This window comes from Acomys russatus, chromosome 23 (genome assembly GCF_903995435.1).
Source record: "Acomys russatus chromosome 23, mAcoRus1.1, whole genome shotgun sequence".
In the NCBI taxonomy this organism is placed as follows: domain Eukaryota; kingdom Metazoa; phylum Chordata; class Mammalia; order Rodentia; family Muridae; genus Acomys; species Acomys russatus.
In genome coordinates, this window is record NC_067159.1 from 45,415,690 (window position 1) to 45,442,818 (window position 27,129).

Below are 27,129 nucleotides of genomic sequence, written 5' to 3' on the forward strand. Positions count from 1 at the left end.
TCAGTGGCAGACTGCCTTTGCTTAGTTTAAAACAAAAAGTGAATGAATGACCTGTTGGCATCTGTTGGTCTTGCTGATAATATGGCATCAAGGACACTCATCTGTTAGGATGACTCCTATCCAAAAAATGCTACTGAAAAATTAACAGCATGAGTTTATATAGGGCATTTACATGAATACTTTCAATTTTCAGTAAAGCATAACCTCTTCATTCTAGAAAGGAAGTTTCAATAAACTCATCAGTCAAGAGCTGAAACCTATTCAATTTGATATTCATCCTGACATCTTGAAAATGTCTAACCTATATAATTTTAAAATAGAAAGTATTAAAGCCAATGGCATTAATTTGTCATAGCTAAACTATTTGAAAAAAAAAAAACAGCAACTGAGCACTTAGAGGAAAAGCAGAATTAGGTAAAATAAAATGCCTTTAAAAAGTCAGAAGGGATAAAGCAAAGGGTGCAAAGTAGAATAGGAAATCAAAACTGCTAGGTAAAAAGGTATTTTTTTTCTATCCTAAAATTGTAGAAAAAATACAAAGGCGGGACTTGACTGAGATGTTTAAAACCTAATAATGTGAACTCCTTAGAAGTCAGTCCAAATAAGAAGGATCTTTCACTTGTCATTTCCCCACATTCTCTCCTGGGTTTCCAGAAAATTCAACTATGTTTCAATCTTTTATATCTGTTAAATAAACTGAAAAATTAGACACGCCCTCCACCAAGCAGAGGACTATTCCAGCCAAGAACACAGGAGCTTGTTTTCGCTTCTTTGTCTTTTTTAAAGACTTTATCTACTTTATGTGGAAGGCGTTTCCCTATATAAATGTCTGTTTGCCATTTCTGCACATCAAATTCTTGAAACTTGAGTTACATATGGTCCTGAGCCACCAAGTGGATGCCAGGAGCCAAACCCAGGTCCTCTGGAAGAGTAGCCAGTGCTCTTAACCATCCTAAACCATCTCTCCACCCTGCAGTGCCTGTCTCCTCTACCACCACCCCGTGTGTGTGTGTGTGTGTGTGTGTCTCTGTGTGTGTGTGTGATAGTATCAGGGACTGAGTAAAACCTAGGGCTTCTGTCATAACTAGATGACTATTCTACTACAGAAACACATCTCAAGAAATTTGTTTTTAAACTAAAAAGTATTTCATTGTTTGTTTTGCGTATGTGCTGTGTGTGCACACAGGGGCACATGTGTCTCAGTGTATGGCAGCCAGTGGACAACCTGCATGCCAATTCTCTTTCCATCTGCTCTGAGACAGGGTCTTTTTGCTGCTGCAGCTGGCTGCTGAGCTTCCTGCTGTCTCTGGCCCCCTCCTCCCCACACAAGCACTGGGACTATAGACGCTTGAGCTACATGCCTGGTTTCTACACGGGTTCTATGGATTCAAACTTGGGTGCTCACAAGTGTGACGCAAGCAATTTTACCTATGGAGCCATCTTCCTAGACTCTCATCTTAAAATGTAATGCAGGATCTCACTAAGTTGTCTGGGCTGGCATCAAACATGTATGTAATCCTCCTGTACCAGCCTCCTTGGTAACTAAAATTGCAGGCATATGTCACCATTCTCAGCTCAATAATATGTTTTGAAGAATAAAGTACTTTAAAACTGATAAATGATGTTTCTCTCTTCCTTCCCTATCATGGACTGTAAGCCTACCAAGCTAAGGAATAGTCACACCTACAACTTCTTGACTACACACATTAAAATGCACCAAAATGTTTCTTCTAATTGATTGTGCTTAGCTGCTTGTTTATAATTGTTAGTCTATTAAAATTTTCATCACATATTACTTATTTCCAATAACACAAGCCACTATGAAAATATTTGAACCCAGTGTTCAGTAAGATTATTCTTTAAAAAAAAAAAAGAAAAAAAGCTTTATTTGTTTCAGGTCCAAGTACTCCAGCAAACGCCAGTGCTTTGCTCTGTGTACAAGACTGTCCCCAAAGCAACAGCACTCAATACACAATTTAATAATGGAAACCTACAGTATCAGAAAGCAAGCCATGCAAAGGAAAAAAAAAAAAGAATCATTTAGGTGAAAGGGTAACAAACACTCATTGAAGCATAGTGTAGCCTTCAGGGAAAATATGTATATGAATAAAGTTTATGAAACTGGTTCAGTGCCTCTGCAGAGAGAATTTCTAGTTTATTTTAAAGCTGTGTATAAAATGCTTTCAGTATTGCAATATGAACTATTTACAGAAAAGTGTACATTTAACTGGAAAGCTATCATTTTACTGGGAGACCTTAGGAATTATGAGGGGAATCAGTATTTGTATCATTTATTATGTAATATTTGGGCAATTCTTTAATTATATGATTTCCAGAGAAGAGTTCCTTTCTGCTCCCATGACATACCTTTCTGGTTTTTCCTTTTCAAACTTAAAAAGTTAAATTGAGAGTGGGTTACCACTTTAAAGAATGCCTTTTAAAGTTGACAGTGGATGTACATGTTCTTGTAAGGCGCAGACTAACTTAAGAACTGAGTTGAACTTACCTACAAGTAGCAATACATTTTTGATATCCCTGAGTTAACACAGAGTGTTACTGGCAGGGCGTCTGGATGTGACCTTTCACTGTAATGGTGCCATGCGCTCACTCCACAGAGAATGTTCAAATGGATCCTATGTTTAGACTATTCCTCTTAACCAGTTTTCTGATTACTCCTTAATGATGCAAGGGCTCTCGAGGGGGGCCACAGATTGCTGAACATTGTATTCTGTAGTATTTTGATTTTTTCTTTAAGAGAATTAAGACAAAATTACCATGACTAACACAATCACATCCAAACTTCAGAAAAAATTATTAGTTTCTAATACAATAACTTTATGGAAACACAGCAATTCAAGGAAAAGCACATTAAGGCACCAAAAGTTGAGTTTCTTTGTTTTCTCAGTGACCTGGTGAGCCACGGTCTAACAGATTAGGCACTCATGGAGTAGGTAGTCATGTAGTCCCTAGCTTAACAGAACATGAATTCCTGTAATTCAATTTAGGACCACTAGAGGGCAGTAAAGCACTGGAAGGAATATTTAAATTACAGGTCTGAAAGTGGCACGTCAGCATATTCCTAACACTTTTCAACGAACCCATTCTGTTTTAGGCTGATGACATACAAAGCGTTCTTCAGTACATCGTTTTGGATGCTACTTACTTTGCAAAATCCAAGTAAGAAATGTGTCCATGGTAGAACCCTGGCTTCATCTCGTTCCAGGTGGTTATATTCTTTACAAAGCGCACCTAAAAAAGGAGGACATACTCATCACCTCACTGCAATTTGAAGAAAACAGTATCTGCCAACAGCAAAACACCTCCCACTCCGGAACAGGATCCAGTCCCGGCATTTGACAGTTGCGGAGCTAGAAGACGGTTTGAAGTGAGGGCCGGTGGTGCAATCCGTACACACTACTACTTTAGCACAGCCATGTACAGTGGAGAGCGTTTACACCAGGTGGCAGGAGGGGTCAGGGGTGTGTGCATTTCACCCCCCAGGAGGGTAAATCCTGGCTGCTAACTTCACTGAATTAGCATCAACTACAAGGTAAGTCAGTGGCACAGCTGTGATGTGCAGTGCGACAAGCCACAGGGGATGCCAGACTAGGGAGGCCTGGGAAGAAGGCTGTATTTGCTCTCTGCCTTTGCACCTCACTGCTGAGTTCATTTTCCCTTAGCGGCCTGTGCTGCTGCCGCCACTACTGCTGCTGCTGCTTCGTCAGAACTTGGGCTCTTCACATTTTGAATGTGGACTGATAAGCTGGTCTCTAGGAGTCCTCCAGATTATCTGAGCCTGGCTGAGGCTCCTGAGGCACCCAGCCTCATGGACTGAGCAGTTACGGGTTCCAGCAGCTCCAGTGTGAAGACAGCCATTGTTAGACTACCCAGACAGCACCATATAAGACGTTCTAATACTTATTCTTTTATAAGGTTTTTATTTATGTGGATGTGTGTATGTGGATGTGTGTGCATATGCCCGTGTGTTTCTAGCCATCTATGTGCAGAAGCCATAAGAAGGTGTTGGGTCTCATGGAGATGGATATGTGATATGAGGTGCCCAAGGCGGGTGCTGGGAACCAAACTCAGGTAATGTGAAGAAGACAAGTACTCTTAACCACAGATGCACTCCAATGGGATCCCCGTTTACTATATGTGTATGTACACTGTAAAAATTGTGTGTGTGTGTGTGTGTGTGTGTGTGTGTGTACACTCATCCTACTGATTCTGTTTCTCTAGAGGACCCTGCTGTCTTGGTTAGGTGTTCTATTGCTGTGACACAGCACCATGACCATAAGCAGCTAAGGGAGAAGAGGGCTTATGTCACTGAATTTCTGCATTACAGTCCATCACCAAGAGAAGTCAGTACAAGAACTCAACAAGGCAGGAACTAATGCAGAAGCCACGGAAGAGTGTTCCTTAACTGGCTTGTTGCTCCTGACTTGCTCAGTTTCTTTTCTTTTTTTTTTTTTAAAATTTATTTATTTATTATTATGTATACAGTGCTCTGCCTGCATGTACACCTGCAGGCTAGACGAGGGCATCAGATCACATTATAGATGGTTGTGAAGCATCATGTGGTTTCTGGGAATTGAACTCAGGACCTCTGGAAGAGCAGTCAGTGCCCTTAGCCTCTGAGCCATCTCTCTTGCCCTCAGTTTCTTTTCTTATGTACCCCAGACCATCTGCCCAGGGGTGGTGCTGCCCACAATGGTATAGGCTTGCACATACCAGTCACTATGCAAGACAAATACACCCCTATCAACAATACACACTGAACCCAGCAAGCATTCCAATGTAAGGAAGTGTGTGTGTGTGTGTGTGTGTGTGTGTGTGTGTGTGTGTGTGTACATATTTTAAAAAGAGGATCTCACAAACCCTGGCTAAACTCAAGCTCATCACATACCCAGGTGTGACTGAATTCTTGGTCCTCCTGCCACCACCTCCCAAAGGTCGGGGTTATAGCTGTATTCCACCATGTTGAGTTTATTCTATATATTAAATGTTTTCTTCTCTGACACATTATCCAAAAGGAAATCATCCCAGCACTCTGGGAGGCAGAGGCAGGCGGATCTCTGAGTTTGAGGCCAGTCAGGTTTACAAAGTGAGTCCTGGACAGGCAAGGCTACACAGAGAAACCCTGGTCTCAGAAAAACAACAATAACACAAAAGACATTTTAATTTTTGTTTGTTTCATTTTTACTTATGCTTCAAAAATTAAAATGTAACTACGAAGATGATTATAAGATTTTAAAGACTGGATATATAAGCTTCTTCAAATAAAACATTTAAGCTATTCAAATATCTAAAATTTTCTTTAAATTTTAAAAATTATGAATGTATGTGTATGTTCTGGTATGTAGGTTTGTGCCACATGAATGTGACTGCAGGTATTCACAGAATGCAGAAGAGGGTTCGCTGTCTTGGAGCTGTGTTAGACTGTCGTGGAGGCTGGGAACTGAGCTGAGGGCCTATGCAAGAGCAGTATGCGCCCTCAGCTGCTGAGGCAACTCTCAGTCACAAAATACCTCTTAATTTACCAGAACTGAAGTATATAATAAAGTATAACATGGAAAATTCTGTATGTATACATTAATTATTTTTAAAGAATTGAGCGAGAATTAAAAAGAAAAAGAAAACAACTGGTCAACTTATAGAGCTTGGGTGCCAGCAGCTACACAATTTCTCAAAGGAAATCAAATCTGTACAGTAAGCAGCAACTGGTCAGGACTTTCTCCTGGAGAGATGTAGACACACAGGAAATGGCAGGCACACCATTCTACACTGAGGGGAGGTAGCTGTGACATCAGTCCCAGAAGTACCGAGTCTACACTTCGGACGATGTATCAGTCTTTCGTCTACAGTTTAGATGTGAGTTACACTGACCTGCTTGTTCTACAGCACTGTCCCTGAGCTGCTGTCATTGTAACATGACTGAGGACAGCTGCTTTCTACAGAAGGCCAGCTGCTGGGTTAGGCAAAGGACAGATGCAGTCACACATCAGAGTGTCCTGTGGGGAAAACAGGTCCTGGGACAGTTTAGTCTTAAGGGGACACATTATTAACTGATACACTGATGTAAATGACAGTAATGCGAAAAGCCTTGAAAGTTCTTGTATTCTTTCCCAATCATTCTACGAAATTAAGCACAAGGCAGGATAAAAATATAAAATGGCAAATGAAAAAATATCAGATAATCTAAAACCTGACTCTGTAAAGACAGATGCATGGTGACATAAAACGTACTTGTTACAGTTAATTACGTTGTGTCCTATGAAAGTCAATCACACTATTTCTATCAAAAACAAAGAGGGGCTGGAGAGATGCTCAGTGGTTAAGGGCACTGACTGCTCTTCCAGGAGAACCTGGTTGGATTCTCAGCAACCACATGGTGGTTCACAACCACCTGTGTCAGCTCCAGGGGATCTGACACCATCTTCTGGCCCTGTGGTCACCAGCCATGCGCATGGTGCACAGACATCTATGCAGGCAGAACATCCATAAACACGTGGAGGGGGCAAAGAGGAGGCGATTTTCAGAGTTTAAGGCACACTCTTTCCAAAGGCTAAGATTTAATGTGCACATGATGCTACATTAAATTCTAAGGAAATGCTGCTGCAGAAGGCAAATGTCAGAGAGGACCAGAGCATGCAAATACGGAGTGGAACATGATGAGACTCACAGAAAAAGGAGCCAGACATACACTTCCAGCATCCTCTCTTTCTGCCAACATTTCTAAGGACGGTCAATATGAACCTGAAGCATCCTGAGCATGAGCGACCCATCCAGCCTGTGTTCTTTAGCATGAGGGAAGCCCAGGAGGCGGAGTCAGGCTGCTGCTAGGCCTCTTACACTTGAAAGTGCAAAACGAACCGCCTAGAATAGCTGTTGAGACAGATTCCGACACGGCAGGTCTGATGTAGATAGTACCTGACCGCTGCATTTCTAGTAAGCCTTCGGGAAGTGGTGTGGCTCACCCCTGGACCACAGTAAAGAAGACTGTTCCAGAAGGCGTGGGCTTAGGAGCCAGCTAACTTTATTAATGCGAGGCTTACTTTGTGGCACTTCCAACAAAGGCCTGAGGGCTACGGAAACTCCTGGGCAAGGTTATCCTTGAGCTGTTTCAGAAAAATACACTGAAATCCAGCAGGTTTTCAATAACTGTATAAGCTACTATAGTATATAAAACAAAGAGGAAGACCGAAGCAGTGAATCCTGGCTACCGACACTCACTTTCCTTCACTCCCACCTCTCCAGCGATGCCTGAAGCACACAAGCAGGCATTTCAGAAAACAAATTAAAGTACTTCTAGTTGGAATCAGAATTTTGGAGGTGGAAGAGAGCAAGGGAATTCTGTAGCCTCTACTTTTACAAAGGCACTGAAAAGCACATTATCTTAGATTACTTACTCATATGCCTAAGCAACTAGCTCTGTGCGCATGCGTGTGTGCGTGTGTGTGCGTGTGCGCGCGTGTGTGTGCGTGTGTGTGCGTGTGTGTTTTGGGAGCGATGCTGAACTCAGGGTCTTGCAGACACTAGGCAACTGCTCTATTATTGCAACAACCCTGTCACAGCCTCTCCCACTTATATAGTACAACTTAAAGAGAAAAACAAACAAGAAGAAGAAGGGTAAAGGTGAGGGACAGACCCTTCCTAGCACATGCAAAGCCCTGGGGTCAATCTCCAGTGCTGGAAAAATCAAAACACCACCAATGCAACTTGGGTATTGAAAATTTCAGATTTTGATCACTACCATGGTAATCTCTCAGCGATCTCTTGGAGATTCACCACTGGACTGGAGGTATACAACAGTGATAAGAGCGTGACTTAGCTTGGGTTTCAATGCTGTGAAGACACCATGACCACAACTCCTATGAAGAAAACTATCTAATTGGGGCTGGTTAGAGCTTCAGAGGTTTAGTCCATCGTCATCATGGTGGGAAGCATGCGGTGTGCAGGCAGACACGGTGCTGGAGAAGGAGCCGAGAGTTCTGTATCTTGATCTGCAGGCAGCAGGAGACTGTGTGCCACACTGAGCATACCTTGAGTGTTGGAGACCTCAAAGCCCGCCCTCCTACAAGCCACACCTCCTAACAGTGCCACTCAATATGGGTAAAGCATTCAAACATGAGTTTATGGATATCGTACCTATTCAAACCACCATGGAATACTTGTCTACCGTGTGTGACGCCGCCCTACGTTTGATTCCTTGCATTCAAGCCTCCAAGTGCTGTTGCTGTAATCCTTGATTCCATCATACCTCGGCCTCCAATCCACTATGATCATTAATGTCTCAGCCCCACAGACAGACACTCTAGCTGTGACGTAGGAGATTCACTTGTTTTACTGTTTTCAGTAATAATGGATTGTTGAGCACTGAGGAGTAAAACAAGGGACCAAGTACAAATATCTGTGTAGGACCCTAAGCTTTACCTAAGTTTGATGTAACAGTTGAGGTGGGTTCAGGCAGACTGTTATTGCTTTTAAGTTCCCCAGACTGTTGCTGTTGAGTTCTTCCAAGACCTCTTTTCTATAGAACCTGTGCTGGTCAGCTTTCTAGTCCTCAACAGATTACTTACTCATTTTTCAAGAGGGAATTTTATTTTGTCTTCTGACATTGGAGGTTTAATTTATAATCAGTCTGAAGAGAAGCAGCACACCATGGCAGACCACAAGAGCTGTCCCTGTCACGAGGAGCAAAAAGTAAGAAAGGGGAGGAGCCAGGTCCCAGAATCCCTGGAGGATCACTTCCACCTGGCCCTACTGCTGTGAGCTTCTCCCACTTCCACAATATGCCTCCCAGGACCCACACCTCCAATACACAAGGCCCTGGGGCCCTTAAGAGACACACGATAGAGGTACTTAGGACGTGCATATGTGTCTTTGCTTTTAGGTGGCCACCATGCAACTAACAGTCAAGGTCTCATTAATAAAGCTGCTGATTTACCATCTCCAATAAACAAAAGGGGCTGCAATTTCCCATCCCTCTATAGGACAGAAGTAGTAATAAGCACACAAATGATGCCACAGAGCTGAGTGTCCTTCACACTTTCTCCTCTGGAAAGCGGGTGGAGCATGCCAGAGTGCCAAGCTCATACAGAACTTTCATACGCACTTTCTCAAAACTGTTCTCCATGGAGATGCTGTAAGTAGCCCTTAAGAAAATGGCAGTTCTGTTAAGGTCTTTAATCAACTTGGACCCAGAGGGTCCTAAAAACCTACAAGAAGAACATCATGATGGGTGGATCGGGGTACAGGGGTGTCTTCTCAAACTTTTGCACTAACCAAGGACAATACAATAGTAAACATCGAACCCCTACTCTAATCTACCCAATGGACAGGACATTCTCCACAGTTATGTGGAGAGAGGGGACTGACTCTGACATGAACTCTGGTGCTCCATATTTGACCACCTCCCTTTGGTGGGGAGGCCTGCTGGTACTCAAAGAAAGAATAGGCAGGATACCAAGATGAGACTTGATAGTCTATGACCATATAGTGGGGGAAGAGGTCCCCCTCGGTCATAGATTTAGGATAGATGAATAGAGTGAAAGTGGGAGGGAGGGAGGAATAGGAGGATACAAGTGATAGGATGGCAACTGAGTTGTAATCTGAATAAATTTCCAGTCTGAAGGCTTCTTCTCTGCAGTGTCATTGAGCACGTTCCCTTTAGCCATGCTTGAGTCTTACCCTCTAGCTCTCACATGCTCCTGCTCCCACTTCCACTTCCCCCTTCAACGTGGTCCAGTCAGCTCTCCAGCCATCATTTTTCACCTTCTCACTCCTGCACCTCATGCTCTGTCATCTGTTTTTTTCTTCTAGTGCTCTCTGCTGGGGCATGCTGCTCACAGGGACTGGGTGAGCCAACCGGTGCACTTTACAGATGCTTCCTTACGTGCTCAGTAAAGGGCAATAAAAGCCAACAGCATCAAATGACGCTTAGGAGGCTGAAAGCATTGGATACTGGCAGAGGTAGAGGAGAGAATTCAAATACAGTCTCCATACTCTGATTGAAGCATGCTACCAAGAAGGATGGTTCAGAAAAAGTAGTTAGATACAGTACATGAAAATAATGCTTTTATGGCTAGCCTGGAGCAGATTCTAAATTATGGCTTCTGTCAGGTTTTATAACTCAAGCAGAGCCAGGCTAGCAAGTAATCACAATACACCTTTGGGGAAAACACAGTGTAGGTGGTGGTACATGATTTATTTGCTTGTTGAATCAGACCTGAACCAATAGTAAAGGAAAAGGCCAGGAAGGCACCATCGCACAGACAGTAGCAGGCAGACCTCCACTCTCGACAGGTTCAACTCCACATACCAATTCTCAGTGATCACAAAAGGACTCCTTCCCACTATCTGAAGGAGTAGGCATAGCCTTGAATGCCCTGGCCTACTTCCAGCTTTGTAATTACTATCTATTGAGGTGAAGACTACTATTAGCTTGTGTAATTACTATACACCAGCGCCTACTGATAAATTTACTTTAAATAAACATCTCTCGTATAGCCATAGGCATATTATTTGAGTCTAAATCAGGGAGAAGGTTTTCTAGACTAACGTGAAAACTAGTGTATAGACACAAACACAAGGGGCTCAGCTACAATACAGGGCACTGCGACTGAGGTTCAGACCTGACTGCTCAGCTATGGAGCAGTCCCGACTCACCCAAGACGTACAGAAGACCAAGCTTTCATAAACGAGGAGTGTGCTCTGCCTGTATCTGTAGCCATGCCGCTACGCTCGGCTGAGGACTCCCACCACAATCTAGGTTGGCTCATTTGCTTACATCGTTCAACAAAAAAATGCATCAAGTATCTGCCATGTTTTGGTCACCATTGGAAGCACAAGGCATGAGGCCTACAGAGGACAAACAAGACATCTGCCCTCAAGGGGTTGACACTATAATAGAGGAAAATAGAAAGAAACCAAACTAACATGTAAGGTAGGTGTATAAACTGATCAGTTCCAGGAGTGATGTGATCCCAATACCTTGGAAGGAGTAGTTAACACAACACAGGATGGCTGGTCAAGAGCCTGCCATTTAATATGGAACACTACACGGACAACATGAAGATAACATTTTACAAGGAGGTAAGAACAGATGTCTCAAAGTGAGAAAGCCTTGGCACAGCCAACGACCAAAAGTAGGCTATCTACTGGATAAGAGGTTGATGCAAAGGCCAAGAGCAGCATTAGAATGGCTATGTTGACCGGAATAAGAAATTTGGATGTTGTAGGAAAAAGGAAACATGAATTTAAAGATGAATAAAGCTTCCTGGAAAGATCTCAATATGTGTCTCTGTATATTGCTACTAAACTGTGTTCTAAATCACTGTTCCATAAACTGCAACATCAAGTGGAAGAAGCTTTCTAAAAATTCAGAACATCAAGCTCCATTTTGGTCCTTTAGAGTAAGAGCTTACATTTTAACCAATGGTTAGCTTACAGAGAATAGATTGTGAAGCTTAGCTAGTGTGCTGCTCTGAGATGTATCTACAGCACCTGGCAAACTATAGGCTCTAATGAAAATGACCACAAGTCAGCATGAGACTAAGTTAAAGAAACACAAATATAATATATATTACTATGTTGTCCTATAGGGCTAGATATTTTCAATCTTTAAACCAAGATGGGCCACATATAATCAACTTAAAAATATAAGAACAGAATGGATTCAAGGAAGAGAACACAGGATGCTGCCAATCCCACCTAGTGGGCACAGTCACAAGATGTTCTCTGATGTAAAAGCTGTTTTTAATTAGAAGAGCAGTTTCTCTCAGCAATTCTTTTTTTTTTTTTTTTTTTTAACCTTTTTTTCTCTTTTTAATGTTTTGTCTGCACCATGTACATTCCTGGTACCCACAGAGGCAAGAAGAGGGATGTGGAGCCCTTGGAACTGGAGTTACAGATAGCTGTGAGGCGCCATGTGGCACTGGGAATCAAACGTGGCCCTCTGGAAGAGCAGTCGATGCTCTTAACAACTGAGCCACCTCTCTAGCCCTTGTCAATTCTTTTGAATCATCTAAATTAAAGGCCACCTCAAAAACCTAACTCTAACAAAAGTCATTTTAACCACTTCGTTTCTTATGCCTATGTTCTATTAATGGCCTTAAAAGCCTTTGTTCTTCCTCTGTCCCAGTGGCTTCCTTCCACACAGGAGGCTGGGGCAGCAGCCCTGCATATGAGCCCATTCTGGTCCTGCCTCCACACACACTCTACACTACAGAAGTAGAAACAGGATGGTGCCAACACATAAACTGCTCACCTAGACTCTTTAACTGTTAGCCTACTGCAACTGCCAGCATGTGGTCTCTCTTTATACGTTCAGACACACTCACTGTTGTCAAGTGTCTGAGAGTGGCAGACATCCACACTTCATTCTTCACTACCCCACCGTGCACTGTTTACGAATGAGGACCGTATCATTTTAAGTCAAATGTCCAACTAGCGATCACACAACATCTTGGCTTTCTTAGTCTCCTGTACTCTGAGCTTCCATCCTAGCCCTGTGTCCTGTTTAGCTGTCACAACATTAGAACTTTAGAGAAGACAAGGAGAGTTGTTTTGCAGGATAGTCTGTCACATGCGAGATTATCATACACTGATGTCTTAAGTATCCTCAGTTTTTGATTCTATGTCTTAGACTTCCAAGTAAAGTATAAAAAGCTCTTTGAAAGACATGCTTTTTATTTCATTGGTATTTCTCCCAAAGAATGTGGCACAATCTTTGTATGTGTCACATGTTCAGTAAAGTAAATGAGACGCTTGAGAGCAAAGCTGACAACTTTCCAAGGCTGGCTGAGTGACACTGCTGTCACCTCACTGAACAGCTCTGCTTAGGCCTTGCTTCTAAACTTTAAGAAAAGTAACTGAGCATGGAAGTAGTTTAGCAGCGTATCCAAGACGTGCAGTGCTAGAGTGGGCCAAGCTGCAGAGGCTGATACATGAAGATCCAAATGGACCAGCATCTCAGCTCCTACCACAACCCCAGCTTTCTTATGAGCCAACTGGGCTTTATAGAGAGGCTCTCACAGCAGCATATTACTCAATCAGACACCAATGTGAAGTATTTGCTTAGAGAAAAGAGTACAACTATCCAGACCCCTACACTAACACAACAAGACACGACATGAAAACAACAGTCTAGAAGGTGAAGATATTTGTGAACTGGCCTTGAAATTATAGCCCTTTTAACATTTCACGCTAAGGACGGGGTGCCACAACGTGTTTTTTGTTTTGGTTTGGTTTTTGCTTCTGTACATGAGATCAGTAAAGTTTACACATGTCATATCACACAAGCCCTGTATAAGCCACTCCCGATTAGGACCAGGTTTTGAACTACCAGCTGACATTCAGAATATGTCATTTAATGCTTAAGACTACGTACCTAGAGTGCTCTACAGAAGAAGTTCTCAGTGCTGCTCATTGTATAAAGTGGCTGCCATAGACCAGCAGTCCTGTTCAGGATGGGGGCACCCCACCCACATGCAACTGGGAAATGCATCTACACGGGGCTGCTGATGTCATGTGTGTGAGCGTCTCCACACTTACATTCACTAATGAAAAAAGGCACATGCCATTGCCAAGTGCCTTGTAGCTGCCAGAAAACTTTGGAAGGTTGGATACAAAATAAAGTAAAAATTGAATAAACAAGTTAACATTAAAAATCCTGCTAAGGGAATCTGAATTTATTCTGTGAGAACCAAGACATGTTCCTTTTAAATCAAGGTATGTTCTGCAATGTGCCAATAAAACCTGACCACACAGTGTGCAGAAGTAACATTTAGTATGCTGTTCCTTGGGATATACTGTGAATTTTTTTTTTTTTAAACAACCAGCAGTTTAAAAGAGCTTGTGTTTCCTCTCATTTACAGAAGAATTATTTGATTTGGCTAACAGTGATGCATTTTTGTTTTGTTTTTTGGAGACAGGGTTTTTCTGTGTAGCCTTGGCTGCCATAGACTTGCTTTGAAGACCAGAGATCCACCTGCACAGGCATGTGCCACCACCCCAGCTTGACATATATTTTTGGTTCTATTAAAAAAATAATAATAAATGACCCTATAGACAGTACAAAAAACAGATGGGTAGATGATATGCCATTTACCAATAGCGTTCAAAAACAGCTCTTGGGCAAGAACACCTATCAATTTTATTCCCGGTTTAGTATAAAGGTTATAGACAGGCTTAATAATGGGCAAATGGTCACTTCTGTGACGATATGAGGAGTGCTCCACTGCTTCCAAGCAGCTGAAAACCAGCTACAGCATGACTGCAACAGATGCCTTCTCATGGAGCTCCTCCAATATGGCATCTGGGGTTACCTAGGAGTTCAGTGTCTTTTTATGATGGCTAAATACCCACCACCTTCAAATTTTACAATGCAAACTTTATAATTATAATCATCATTGCAGGTGTGTGGAAAATGTGAGCTACGTTTTGAAGATATGGATAAATTAGATTTCATTTGAAAAGATCCAATATGTTAACATACTATTCCATAAAGTTACCTATCCATTTGTTCATCTAAAATTCCTGGGAATTAGAAAGTAAGATTTTGCTAAAGACGTCAGCCACTATTTGCTCTCCAGGAGGTTGATTTATGCCTAATATTTGTAGGAGTTACTGAAGATGAAACTCAGGACGCTAGCACAGAACTGTGTCTAGGTATCTTCTGATTATAAGCCGAGACAATAAAATAAATTTTGCTACAGGAACCTTCTTAAATTATAAAAAAAAAATTCCAAGCTGGGCATGAGGTACATCTTTGTGAGTTCAAGGTCAGCCTAGTCTACATAGCAAGCTCCAGATAGCCAGCACTACATAGAAAGCCCTTGTCTTAAAACAAACAAACAAACAAACAAACAAACAAACAAACCAACCAACAACAACAACAAAGAGATTTCATACTGAAGAATATCAAAACTGTGTCCAAAACTTCTAGGTATTTACCAATTCGCTTATTTTACAAAATTTTAACCATAGACATATGCAAGAAACGTGTCAAATATTAGGAAAACTATAAATTTTGAAAAAAACTGGTTGCCCTCTACCTAAAATCCCACATACAATTCACTGGTAAGAGTGCACACATTCCTTTAAAACACTTGATCCCTGTAATATCAGGTTGAGGAGAAAGCAGAGAGCATTTGTGTTTTCCCCACATGGTAATTACCTGATCTTGCAGTGACATCACTGGGTTGTTTTTGGTGGTGTTGATGTGAAGAACATGGTATCTGTTCTTTGCACACAAGTCATAGGCGATGTTGGTGAAGGAGGTGCTGGCAGTTTTGGGGACTCTATTGTAGATGATGACTATGTCTTCTTCTTCATCCAAAGCCGCATCCTGCCGAGGGCCGTCCATTGTATGTCGCTGTTCAATTTCTCGGACTTCATGTCTTGCAATTGCCCTTTCTGCAAAGAAAAGGAAAGCTGAACCAGGTTCTTTACATTTTTAAATATTTTTATTTTTTTTACAAACTTTACTATAAAAAGCCTTACAAATAAAAACACACCACACACCAAAATTAACCACCTCACCCAAAGTCTACACTTCCCAATGATCGCCTGTACACTTTGCACAGCATTCAGAGCGAGCTGAGTTCTTGACAGCATTACACAATCATGAACATCTAACTTCTGATCATCGTAAGGCGAGGGAAAGAAAGCAGAAAACGAAAACAAAGAACCAAGGAGCACAGGCAGGCAGGGCTTCCAAGGGGATAAGCTAGTTTCACTCTATAACAGCTTCAGCACAGGGCACACCTTTCCTTCCCAAGAGCCAAGGAAGAATGGTCGTTAAAGGTCAAACCTTCAGAACTATTTCTGCAGGATAAAAAGAGGCAAATCAAGAAAAGGATAACTAGTTCAAACTGTAGTACAGAAGAGCAAAGGCTAGGAGTACCCACAGCTCTAGATTCACCACATTTCCTAAGAGAATTTCCATTGCCTCAAGGAATTCCCGAACACACAACAGATGGACTGCACGTGTTGTGGCTAAACCATGAAACATCCCCCATGGCTCACAAAACACTACTCTGGAAAGTTCCAGAAGTCTTAGGAGGTGGAGCCTGGCTGAACGAAATGAATGGACTTTTAGGGTTTTGACAACCAGGCCCCACTTTCTGTTCCGTTCCTGTTCCCGAGGTAAGACGCCAATGTGAACAGTCTCTTCCTCTGGCTGCTAAGATTTTCTGCCATGGTGGACTGTGTCTCCTTCACACAGTCAGTCAAAACCAACCCTTTCTTAAGTTGCTTCTTGTCAGGTATTTGGTCACAGCAAGAGGGAATTTTAAAAAATGCAGAAATTTCACAAATAAAATGTATCTAGAAAAGAAATTATTTTATGGAGACTTATTTGAAATCTACTTAGGATTTATTTATTTCTTAGTTTATTAAAGTTTGCCAACAGCCAGGCATGGTGGCATATGCCTTTAATTTTGATTCAGAACTAGTTACCATGGACAAAGAAAGTACCTTTTCTACTGCTTTCTTGTGGCTTTCACAGGCACCAGGCACATATGTGGTGCACACACATACATGTAAGATAAACAATAAACATTAAAACAAAAAAAATGGAAATTTTAGAACTAAAGTATAGTAACTGAAGTAAAACCTTGTGAGTGGGCTCAGCAGCAGGATGGAGGAGACCCCGAAGCAGGAACCAGGGAGGCTATGGGAGCCTGAGCTGCAGTCTAACACTCTGTAACAGTCAAGAGGTAAAGGAGGCAGGAGACAGAAACAGAGCCAAGAAATCCCAAATAAGATGAAGCCCAAAGACATAACAGAATCAGCAACAACAAGAAAATGTGAGAGCAACTTGAGAAGACAAAGCTGTACCTACAAAAACATGTGGGAGCCATCAACCACACACTCCCACTGCAGACCATGGGGCAGTAGCACACAGCATGAGAACAGAAGCTAAAAGCCCCACATCTAGAGAACATGTCGCCTCCTCCTCCTTCTGATTTATTCATTTATTATTATGTATACAGTGCTCTGTCTGCATGTATGCCTGCATGACAGAAGAGGGCACCAGATCACATTATAGATGGCTGTGAGCCACCATGTGGTAACTGGGAATTGAACTCAGGACCTCTGGAAGAGCAGTCAGTGTTCTTAACCTCTGAGCCATCTCTCCAGCCCCAGAAAAAAATTGTTTTAAAGAATACACAAGAATTCAGAAAACAGAAACACAAAAAAGTACAAGAGTCCAGAAAATAACATAGAACAGAAAGCAAAATGTCAAAAATAATTTTTAAAAATACATTTAAAGTATTGATATTTGAGAGATAGGTAGAGCAAGAGTAAAGGAGAATACACATACATGAGAATAACATTTAAGCAATACAGATGATATACAAATGGAGATACACATGAAGAAATGGCTTGAAACAGCTATGGGGAACACAGATGGAACGCACAATAAAGTGCCACTTTGCATCGCTAGGACAGCTACTATTAAAGTGTTCACGAGAAAGCACAGGGACCAGGACCCTCAGAACACTGCTCATAAGACTGTAAGTGCATTTACAATGGAAAACATTTTGAAATTTCTCAAAATTTTAAATACAGAATATGACTTAGCAATTCCATCCCCAGGTGGCTGCTCCAAGGAACTAAAGACATGTATTTAAGCAAATACTTATCTACAGTCGCACTTTTTTCTAGAGCAGAAAGATGAAAACGGTCCAGAGACCTAGCAATAGATGAATACGTCATGATACGTATATAAACCATCATACTATTCCTCCTTAGAAAGAATAAAGCATGTATCTAGAAGTAAAAATGGCAAGACAGTAAGTAAAGATCACGACGGAGTACTTAGGACAGGTAGGTTCGTTAACCAGAACGCAGCCTAGTGGCTGCCGCAGGGTGGGGAGGAATGGGGAACACTACTTCTTTGCTTGTATGTTACAGCGCTTCCCTCAGGGATGAAAATATTCTGGAAGTCAACAAAAGTAGTGCTCGTAACACTGACACTAGTGGACTGCTCACTCTAAAATGGCTAATATAATGTGAACTTCATTTAGGATATAATCAAAAACAAAGAAGTACAAAACACAGGAATCTTAAAATATTAGCTCATTTTAATGATATAAAAAGCAAACCTGGTAATACAACAAAAATTTACAAGCTGCTTATTCTTGTTTTTTGAGACAGGGCTGCCTTAGGAGCTCAGGTCTGTCCTAAGTTTGTGATCAACCTATTTCTCATTATGTGCCTCCATACTGTACCTGCCTCACCATTTAGTCTTGAAAGAACTCGAATAAGCCCATTCTTATCTCCACTTAGTCGGGAGACTGATGTCAATGATGTGGCCGCTGGTTGATTGCTGATGCTAGCTAGAACACAATCCCAGGTCAGTCTGACCCCAGACTTAGTGCTCCACATTACAGTGGCTAAAATTTAGTTATTTTTCTCACTGCAGTTAGAGAAAACAGGGCACAACTTTACAGGCAAATACTGTGGGACATAGTACAGAAGCACACTCTTTAAACTAGTTACCATACTTAGAGAAAAGTTTTTTTATTCTGGAATTTGCAAAGCTCTTTGTGGTTATTTCAGTGAAACAGATGGACAGTACTCGCCTGTTTTCTAGGAACTATAAACCAAAAAATGCTGCATTATCTTTGCAACTTTTTAATGTATTATTATTTCCAAAATTTTAATATTAAAAAAATAAAAGCCAAAGCAATCTAATTCTTAAATTCCTACTACTTTAATAATCCACTTAGTATCCAATATTCTAAGCACCACTCATGAGCATTTAGGAAACCAGTTAGTGTTTTCTCTTGTGGGTGGTGATTAATACTACAGGGACAGTAAAGGAGGTGGGTGCTTGTGGGAAAAGAATTTTCCAGACCTCTCCTTACCAGTCAGTAATTATGCCACATTCATTTTTTTAAATGTAAAATACTGTAAAGAACCAAGTGTTGGCTTCAATCACTGTTCTTTCCTCATTTCAATGACTTGAATACTTTGATGCATAACCAGTTACTCTGTTTCTTTCTCATGAGCTTTAACAAACATCATATCTCAAATTATTTTTTGAATTTTAGGAACATCTTAAGTGTTCTTATTTCAGTTACCATCTTGTACAGAACTGAGTGAATGTCACTGTAACAAATGCTATGAGAACAAAATACTTCCAAATCCAAGAACGAGGAGGGTGCTCGGGAAAACACCCTGCATAAACTGAGCCTTGAGGGGAGGGGAAGTGTGGCAATGGACAAATGGGGGAGGGCGTACAGCCCAGGAGGTCATTAATAAATGACACGCGTTATTATAATCACTACAGAATGACAGAACAACAGTAAGGGGAAGCAGCCGAAATAAAATACCGCATTTATACCTTTCGATGGCCTTTCGATGGACCAGGAACAATCCCACATGTTTAAGCAAACATAAATTCTTTTAACTTGTAAAAAAATTCTGTACATTATAATATTGTATAATGCTGGATTCAAGAAGAATAAGTCCAAAGTTGTCAGAATTCAGATCTCCACCAGACACTGAAGCCTACATTCCCATTAAAATGTAGTAGTTACTTTCTTAAATCACAAGAAGGAACATCTGTATTCAGTGGCACAGGGATATGTGACATTTCAGCTACACACTAAGCCTCTAGTACATCTAGAATGTGAGTGAAATAGAGCACCATGCTGCAGAGAGACCGGTTTACACAATGTATGGTAGGATGAGCATATGGTGAGCTATCTGAGGCTACTGTGAAGGGAAAGGAAGGCCCATGTCTGCAGTAGTGTCCTCAGCAGACTGGCTCAGAAGTCTTTTAGGTAATTAATAAAGGCAGCTTTCCAGGGCAGGGCAGGGTCAAGCTGCTAGTCCCTGTGATTACAGACACTGCATGACGAACAGAAAGGACATTTTATGCAGTGACTTGGAGGCAAGCTGGTCTTGGGACCACGTAGCTTGAGAAGCCACACTTCATGTCCTCCCTCCCTTTTGCTCCCAATGCCCATGCCCACATCTACGTTAAATCCTTCTCTTAAACTCCAAATCTGCCTCATAAGACACATCTGCACGCTGAAGACGATCGGCCTCATGAGTAAGTACTGTAAGAATCTGAGGACCTGAGTAGGCACAACACTCTGGGTAGCCTTAGGTAAGGAGGATGTTGTGGCCACTTATAATCAAGCCATTTGTGCACCAGGTTTACTAACTAATTGTTAATGCTCAAGTATTGTTTCAGCTTTTGGAGACAAAGCTATCCTTGGGAAATCTGATGGAGTGTTTACAATAAAAGCAAGAACGAGCAAGCACAATGGTATGCATTTGTAGTCCAGAGCATCACGTGAGCTCGGGGAGTGCGAGGTCAGCCTGGGTAACACATCAAGATGCTGTCTCTGACAGAAGCTGCAAAACTAGGAAGGCTACGGAAGGGTTCCAAGGAGATGGCTGAGAAAAGAAAATCCTTTCTGAGGAGGGCAAATTCAGGTTTGGTGTAACACTCTGGCACAGGGAACAGCCCTGGAAGTGGCTCTCAGAAAGCCTGGGCATGGGGGAGGGGTGAGAGCAACTGGGGCATGAGATGAACCTCTGGGCAGCTGTTATCATCATAACAATGTCATAAATGCCCTGCCAGGAATACGTTTTGTTTCTCATGCATTTTTTTCAAAAACAAGGTCTCACACCTGTACCCTAGGCTGGCTTAGAATTCACTATTAAAAACAACCCTCCTGATAGCACACATTATGAGGAGCAATGCAGTTAGTATATAGTTAGAGACTCTTCACAGGCCACACAGCAAGTTCAAACAAAAGACACTGCTTCCGAAGAGGTCCAGGAACAGGACCATCCTTCAGAAATCACAGCGCCAGTGTTGGCAACGCAGAGCTGTGGCAGACAGCCTTTCCTCTCGGGGCAGTGGCAGGGATAGTAATGCCTGATTAGAGCCGGAAGCTTGTGGACAAACAGGTGACTAAGCAGATGCTCAGAAGCAAAGGGAATTCTGCTCTTTCGTTACTGAAAGCACACAGGAGACATACCATTTGCAGACATTCCACTAGAAAGGCACTTTCAATGGGGAAGAAGGTCCTGTGCAAAAATCTATGCTCAAGACAAGACAAAATGAGCTTCTTATTGTCAACCAGAGCAGACATATTCTCAGGATGAGCTCGAGGGGGAGTGGGGGTGGGGTGGGGGGTAGCTGGATCAAGGGTTTTAGATAAAGTGATTTTTCACACAGCTATGCAATGTCTGCGTGGTAACGTGTGGGTTTCTGAAGATACACATCTCAGGGTACATCTGACCTAAAGACAGACGGGTAAAAGTCACAACACAGCTGATGTCAAAGGAGTGAATGAGTTCACGAAGGTGGGGTCAAAAGAGAATGCTTCAAAGGAGGGTTCTGAGAGCAACAGCTTTGGGGCCAAAGACCTCTACCACCCTCACCACTACTGTTCCAAATCTGGGATACGACAAGATACAAGTGTACAGTGACAGCACGTGCTTACCAAGGAAGACTGTAAGTTTACTTACTGCCCACATTACATACCTACAGTCAGTGTATGAGGCAGAGGAGCACCGTGCAGGATGTAGGCGTGCCCTGTGTCTCGGGGGTACTGTTTCGGGATGGTCTTTGAAGGCACAGAAACTCTCACTGCTACAGACCACACACAGCTACTGTGAACCACACCACTTGCACGTAAGAATAAGGATGTGAGAGGCACAAAATAAGTCACGCTGGGAAGACACTTAAAAGTTGTTACGATGCAAACACTGATGCAAAGACACAACAGTGGGGTGGATCCAATTAAATGTAAGCTTTGTAATCTAGTTAAAATATTAATTTTCTTATTAAATTGGCAAAAAGATTCAGAGATTTTTGTTCATTTTTAGTGTAAGTACAAATTGTCATTAAGTATATGTGCTTTGATTGTTGAGCTAAATACCACTGGAAGATTAAAGCCTTTTTAAAAATCAAGAAAGAAATGCCAGGACTGTCTACAAAGCTGAATTATTTTCACAGTGCAGCAGCTGCACCTGCTTTTCCATTCACTACAATAAATAACACGAATGAGGAGTAACTAGGACTCAATTCCAGCTGGGTTTCGGCTCATTATCTAAAACTTAATGCCGCAGCTGTTTCAAAATCAGTTAGCATGTTGAAAGCTCGATATTTCACTAGAGTTTGAAACGTACCCACTCCAGAGCCGAGATTCTCCATATGAGCCTCCATCAGGGTCATCTGAAGTGGCTGCGGCAGACTCCTGCCTTCCACCTTCACTGCTTACTCACCCGTGGCCTAAGAAATGGCATATCAACCCAGGAGATGACACTACAATGGCCTAAGAATACAAAGAATCAACGTTTCTAGTGAGTATTTGTCAGCGGCAGGCTATCTAATAACGCACTCTCATTTTCTCTTTTCCTGTAACTAGGCGGTATTCCCATTAGCTGATAATCTATGCTAAGTTTTTTCATTTAAGATGAATCTAAAAACAAGGTAGTCATAGCACTGACTGCCTTTTAATACAAAGCTCCACTTTTAGAAGCTACTTTATTTTTATTTCTGTGCATTTTATGTTTATGAGAATGTGCCTGCATAAGTTTATATGCATGTGCGTGCAGGTGCCTGCAGAGGACAGAGGTCATCAGATCTAGAACTGGAGTTACAGATGTGTGCGGGCTGTCTGATGGGGGTACTTGGGGCTGAACCCTGGTTCTCTGAAAGAATGGTAGATGCTCTTAACTGCTGCGCTGTCTCTCCAGTCCCCCACTTTATTTTTAATGTACATCAATTTCTTAATTTTGGGTGGGCAGTCTAAGATAACTTAGAAATAAATCTAAATGTAACATAGTAATCTTAATGAACATTAAATTTTAGAGAGAAAATTTGATGAAAATTACTCAGCTTTTAAATCTCATTGGTAATTGTTAAGTTGATATTTATACATTAGCACTAAAAGGTGCAGGCTGGAGAGGACTCACTCGGTAGGTGCTCACCACTTCAGCCTGATGGCCTGACCCCTGGAGCCCATGTAGAGGGGAAAGCCGAGAGAACCAGAACCAAGTTCTACAAGCTGTCCTCTGACCTCTACATTATGTGCACTCACACATACATTTTTTAGTAAAAGATCCATACATGTTAATGAAGAGATTGCAAGATATGACAATAAGAGATTCGTTTATAAAATGCTTTAAGAAAATTATTTTAAGTGAAAGAAACAAATTATTTAAGTTCATGGAAAGGCAGTCTACAAGTATTCACAATCATTTCTTTAATACGTATATTTTTTGAAACAGTGGTTTCCTCTACAGCTCAGATAGGCCCCAGCTTCCACAGTGCTTAGATTCTGAAGTATTTTTACATGTGTGCACAATGACGCTTCTCCCCGGTCAGGCCCCATCTGACCTGTTCTCATCCTCTACAACAGACACCCACCACCATTACTTGTCTGTTCGGAGATCATTTCATGCATATGTAAGCAACGTTACGTAGCTCTTTTTAATATAAATGTTAAGAGAACACACAAGTCAGCTCACAAGGACGTATTTAGCTCCTGGACGAAGCTTCTGGTCCTTTTACTCTTTGATCCTATAGTAAGTATACTAAAGGGAAAAGCTTAACACACACACTAATATTATATCAGCTTCTCAAAAGACTGAGATGAAAAATTTAAACCCTGATATTATTTCAATATGATTCTGATTTCTAAGACTCGCTGTGCCAGGCTGACACACTACAACAATAGTTTTGAAATTACAGTTCCTTGAATAATCACACAGGTTAACATATTTATAACTCAGGAATTGCAGTCATATTGAAATGTCTACATCTAAAATTTTTGTTTTAGCCATATTTCCTTTAAATACACAAATGCTTTGCCTGAGTGTATGTACGTGTGCCACATGTACGCAAATGGATGTTGTGAGGCACTCCGTGGGGGATGAGAACCAAACCTGGGTGCTAAGCAGGGACAACAAGTACTCCTAACCCTGTGGCACCTGTCCAACAAGCACAATATAGCTTGTACAAGAAGGTTATCGATCTACTGTTAATTTAATTTTTCACCACAGAATCCAAGGGACCCATTTATAACGATCATCTTGGTGACCCCAGACCACAGACAGAAAAGGGAAAGGCTCCAGTGCTCTAGAATGCCAGGTCTCCATGCACACGCTGGGTGTTAGTGTCTGTGATGCAGAAGCTGACACGCTGACTTTGTGCAGCATTTTACTGTGTGCTTCCTCACTGGTAATCAACCATTCCCAATGCAAATCCCACTCTTGTTTTAATGCTCTCAAACAGGTAAGGAGTAGGTAGTCTACTAGGTTTTTAGATCTGCATATGATTAAGAACTATTACCTCAGCTGGGCACAGCACACACCTGTGATTCCCAGCCTTCAGGGAGGCAGAGGTAGATAGAGTTCTGTGAGTTCAATGCCAGTCTGCTCTACAAAGTGAGTCCAGGCCAGCCAAGGCTACAGAAGAGAAACCTTGTCTCGAAAAACAAAAAAGAAAGAAAAAGAAAGGAAGAAAGAAAGAAAGAAACGAAGGAAGGAAGGAAAAAAGAACTTGAAATATCATCTCAAGTAACAAGCCAGTAAAACTAATTTCTCTCATTCTTGTCTTTTCTTATTAAGCTCAAAGCACTCTCTGTGAGAGTAATTTTCTATCAGTACAAGGAACTGCAAATTCACCCAACAAAACTGAAAGCTTTATGTAAGCTAACAAATCAGTCATCTTAAATGAAAATTTGTAGCAAGAAGTGGTAACATATATTTGTTACCCCCACCTTCCTGAGTCAGAGGCAGGAAGATGACCACAAATTCCAGGCCAGCCAAAGCTGTGAGACCATGTCTGAAAAAATCAAAATAAATCAATAAATAACACATAGAAAATTCAGAGAAAGATGAATCCCAGAAGCTTGTGAGATTTCACTCATAATACACAGAAACTTTATTTTTTTCAAAGTAAAATTTAATTACATCGTTTTCCCTCTTCTCCCTCCAGCCCTTCACATGTACCCTTCCTTACTATCTCTCAAATTCGTGATCTCCATTTCTTTAATTACTGCTACATACATACATACTCTTAAATATAATGTAACCTGCTCAGTATGTATACTATTATATATCCATTTTCAGGGCTGGCCATTTGGTATTAACCAGCCAATAGAGGGGTGCCGGGGTGGGGGCTCTTCCCTGAGGAAGACTATTTCTCAGGCTCGCAGCATTCCATAGTTGCCTACAGTACTCTGTCTAGGACTGAGGCCTCATGAGATTTTCCCCTTCCATGATCATATGTCTATTGGTGTCACCCTTGTTCAAGTCATGTTTAGCAGGCATGTTGGTGAGACTTAGGCATGTAGCTTCTGTGATATTTCTGTATGTAGTCTCACAGCAAGCTTCCGTTCCTATGACTCCTGAAATCTTTGTGCCCCTCCTCGCCTACGCCCTTCCCTAAGCCTTTGGTATGGGAGCTTTGTTGTGAATGTGCTGTTTTACTTGTTCTTTACATTTTGATCAGCTGTGGTTTTCAGAAACGGTTTCTATCTGTTGCAAGAAGAGTTTCTTGATGAGGAGTGACAGCTATAATTTTCTGTGGGCATGATTTGCCTGTTGGTTGCTGAGTGGTCCTCAAGTCCAATTAGGTACCTGTTGGTTACTGCCAAGGTGTGTGCGCCACTGTTGTTCCCTTAGGATACTGTGTCGCGCTTGTCATTGTTAGAGTTCATAAAAGTGTAATGGTTTAAGTGACAATGGCCCCATCTCATTCACATCAGGCTCAGATAGTTGCACGCTTACTCACTAGTTGGTAAAGTGAGAGGGATTAGAAGGATTGGGAACTGTGGCCTTGTTGGAGGAAAAGTGTTATTGAGGGTAGGCTTTCAGGTTTCAAAACCCATGAGAGGTCCAGCAGCTCTCAGCTACTTTTCTCTAGCGCCAGACCTGCAGGTTAGCTACCATGATCCCCACACCATAACAAACCAACCCTCGAAACTATCAGCAAGGTCCTCAACTATGCTTCTTTTTGTAAGAGCTGCCTTGGTCGTGTGTCTCTTCACAGCAACAGAACTCTAAGGCAACAGGCACCATAGTTGGGTAGACTATAGATAGGTTACTTTCCTCCCTTGGAAGCTTGCATGGCATTTTCTGGTGCCATCAGGGAAGACCCTACACAGAATCTTAGTGAAACAGTTACTACGTGAGAGTCTTTGCATCCAAAAGAAAGCTCCCTGCCTACAAAGACTCCCATTTACTTTGTGCTTATAAACACTCAACAGGATTTTTGGACTAATTTGCTGTTTTTCTTCCCCCGGGAAACAGTTACAAACAAAATGGTATGAAGCCTGAGATATGCCACAAGTAAAGACGTGGGTGAAATGTGACCAAGTATGAGTTGACGATTGCCACAGCTTGTGAGAAATATACAGGGAGCCATTTATAATTCTATTTATATCCTGAACATATCTGTAATGATTATTAATAAACCCAATTCCTAGTATTTATTAGAACATTTAAGCAATGACATGGAGTTGTAACAAACAAAGCAGGTCAGATTAAAGAAGAAACCGTCCTCTATAAGGACAGAAATCCCCCATTTTAACATTTAGGCCTAATTTTACCTGGAACAAATAAAAGCACATACACATAGTGAAGAGACTTGGCATCACAAAATCCTGAGACATACTGTTATCATCAAATACAAAGGGCTTATAACATACTATTGTTTTAAATGTTACTCTATGAGGGTGGACACATCCTTATGAGCCTGGTATTCTCAATCATTTGTAGGATAATATTTAATGGTTAATGCAATTAGAACAACTTCCCGAATCAATTCTTTTGTGCCTTTGAAAGATATTAGGTAAAGCAAGGTTCCGTGAACACAGCATGTCAATACCAGGCAGCTGATGTGATAAGGAGATGAGGACGAGTAACGCCCATGAGCCACATCTGAGTGGGAAGGGGTGGGATGTGTGAAACTGCCATGCTACTCAACAGAAGCCAATTCATCACAGTTTAAGAATTATTTGTTCAAGACTGCCTTGCCAGGCCACAGGGGAAGAGGATGGACTCGGTCCTGATGTGACTTGATGAGCTGGGGGGCTGAGGGGGAGGGGTGACTCCCCTTTTCTAAGGAATAGGGGAAGAGAA

At 41.7% G+C, this 27,129-nt stretch overlaps 1 protein-coding gene across 2 annotated transcripts in view; it reads right to left on the minus strand.

Moving 5' to 3' along the window:
* Hs2st1 (heparan sulfate 2-O-sulfotransferase 1) overlaps positions 1 to 27,129 on the minus strand; it is a 135,584-nt gene that overhangs the window by 12,593 nt on the left and 95,862 nt on the right. For both annotated transcript variants that reach the window (XM_051165987.1, XM_051165988.1), the window contains exons 2-3: positions 15,179 to 15,417; positions 3,164 to 3,249 (exon numbers count right to left, since the gene is read on the minus strand). In XM_051165987.1, the coding sequence (XP_051021944.1) occupies positions 3,164 to 3,249; positions 15,179 to 15,417 (325 nt within the window). The remainder of the gene's footprint in view (positions 1 to 3,163; positions 3,250 to 15,178; positions 15,418 to 27,129) is intronic.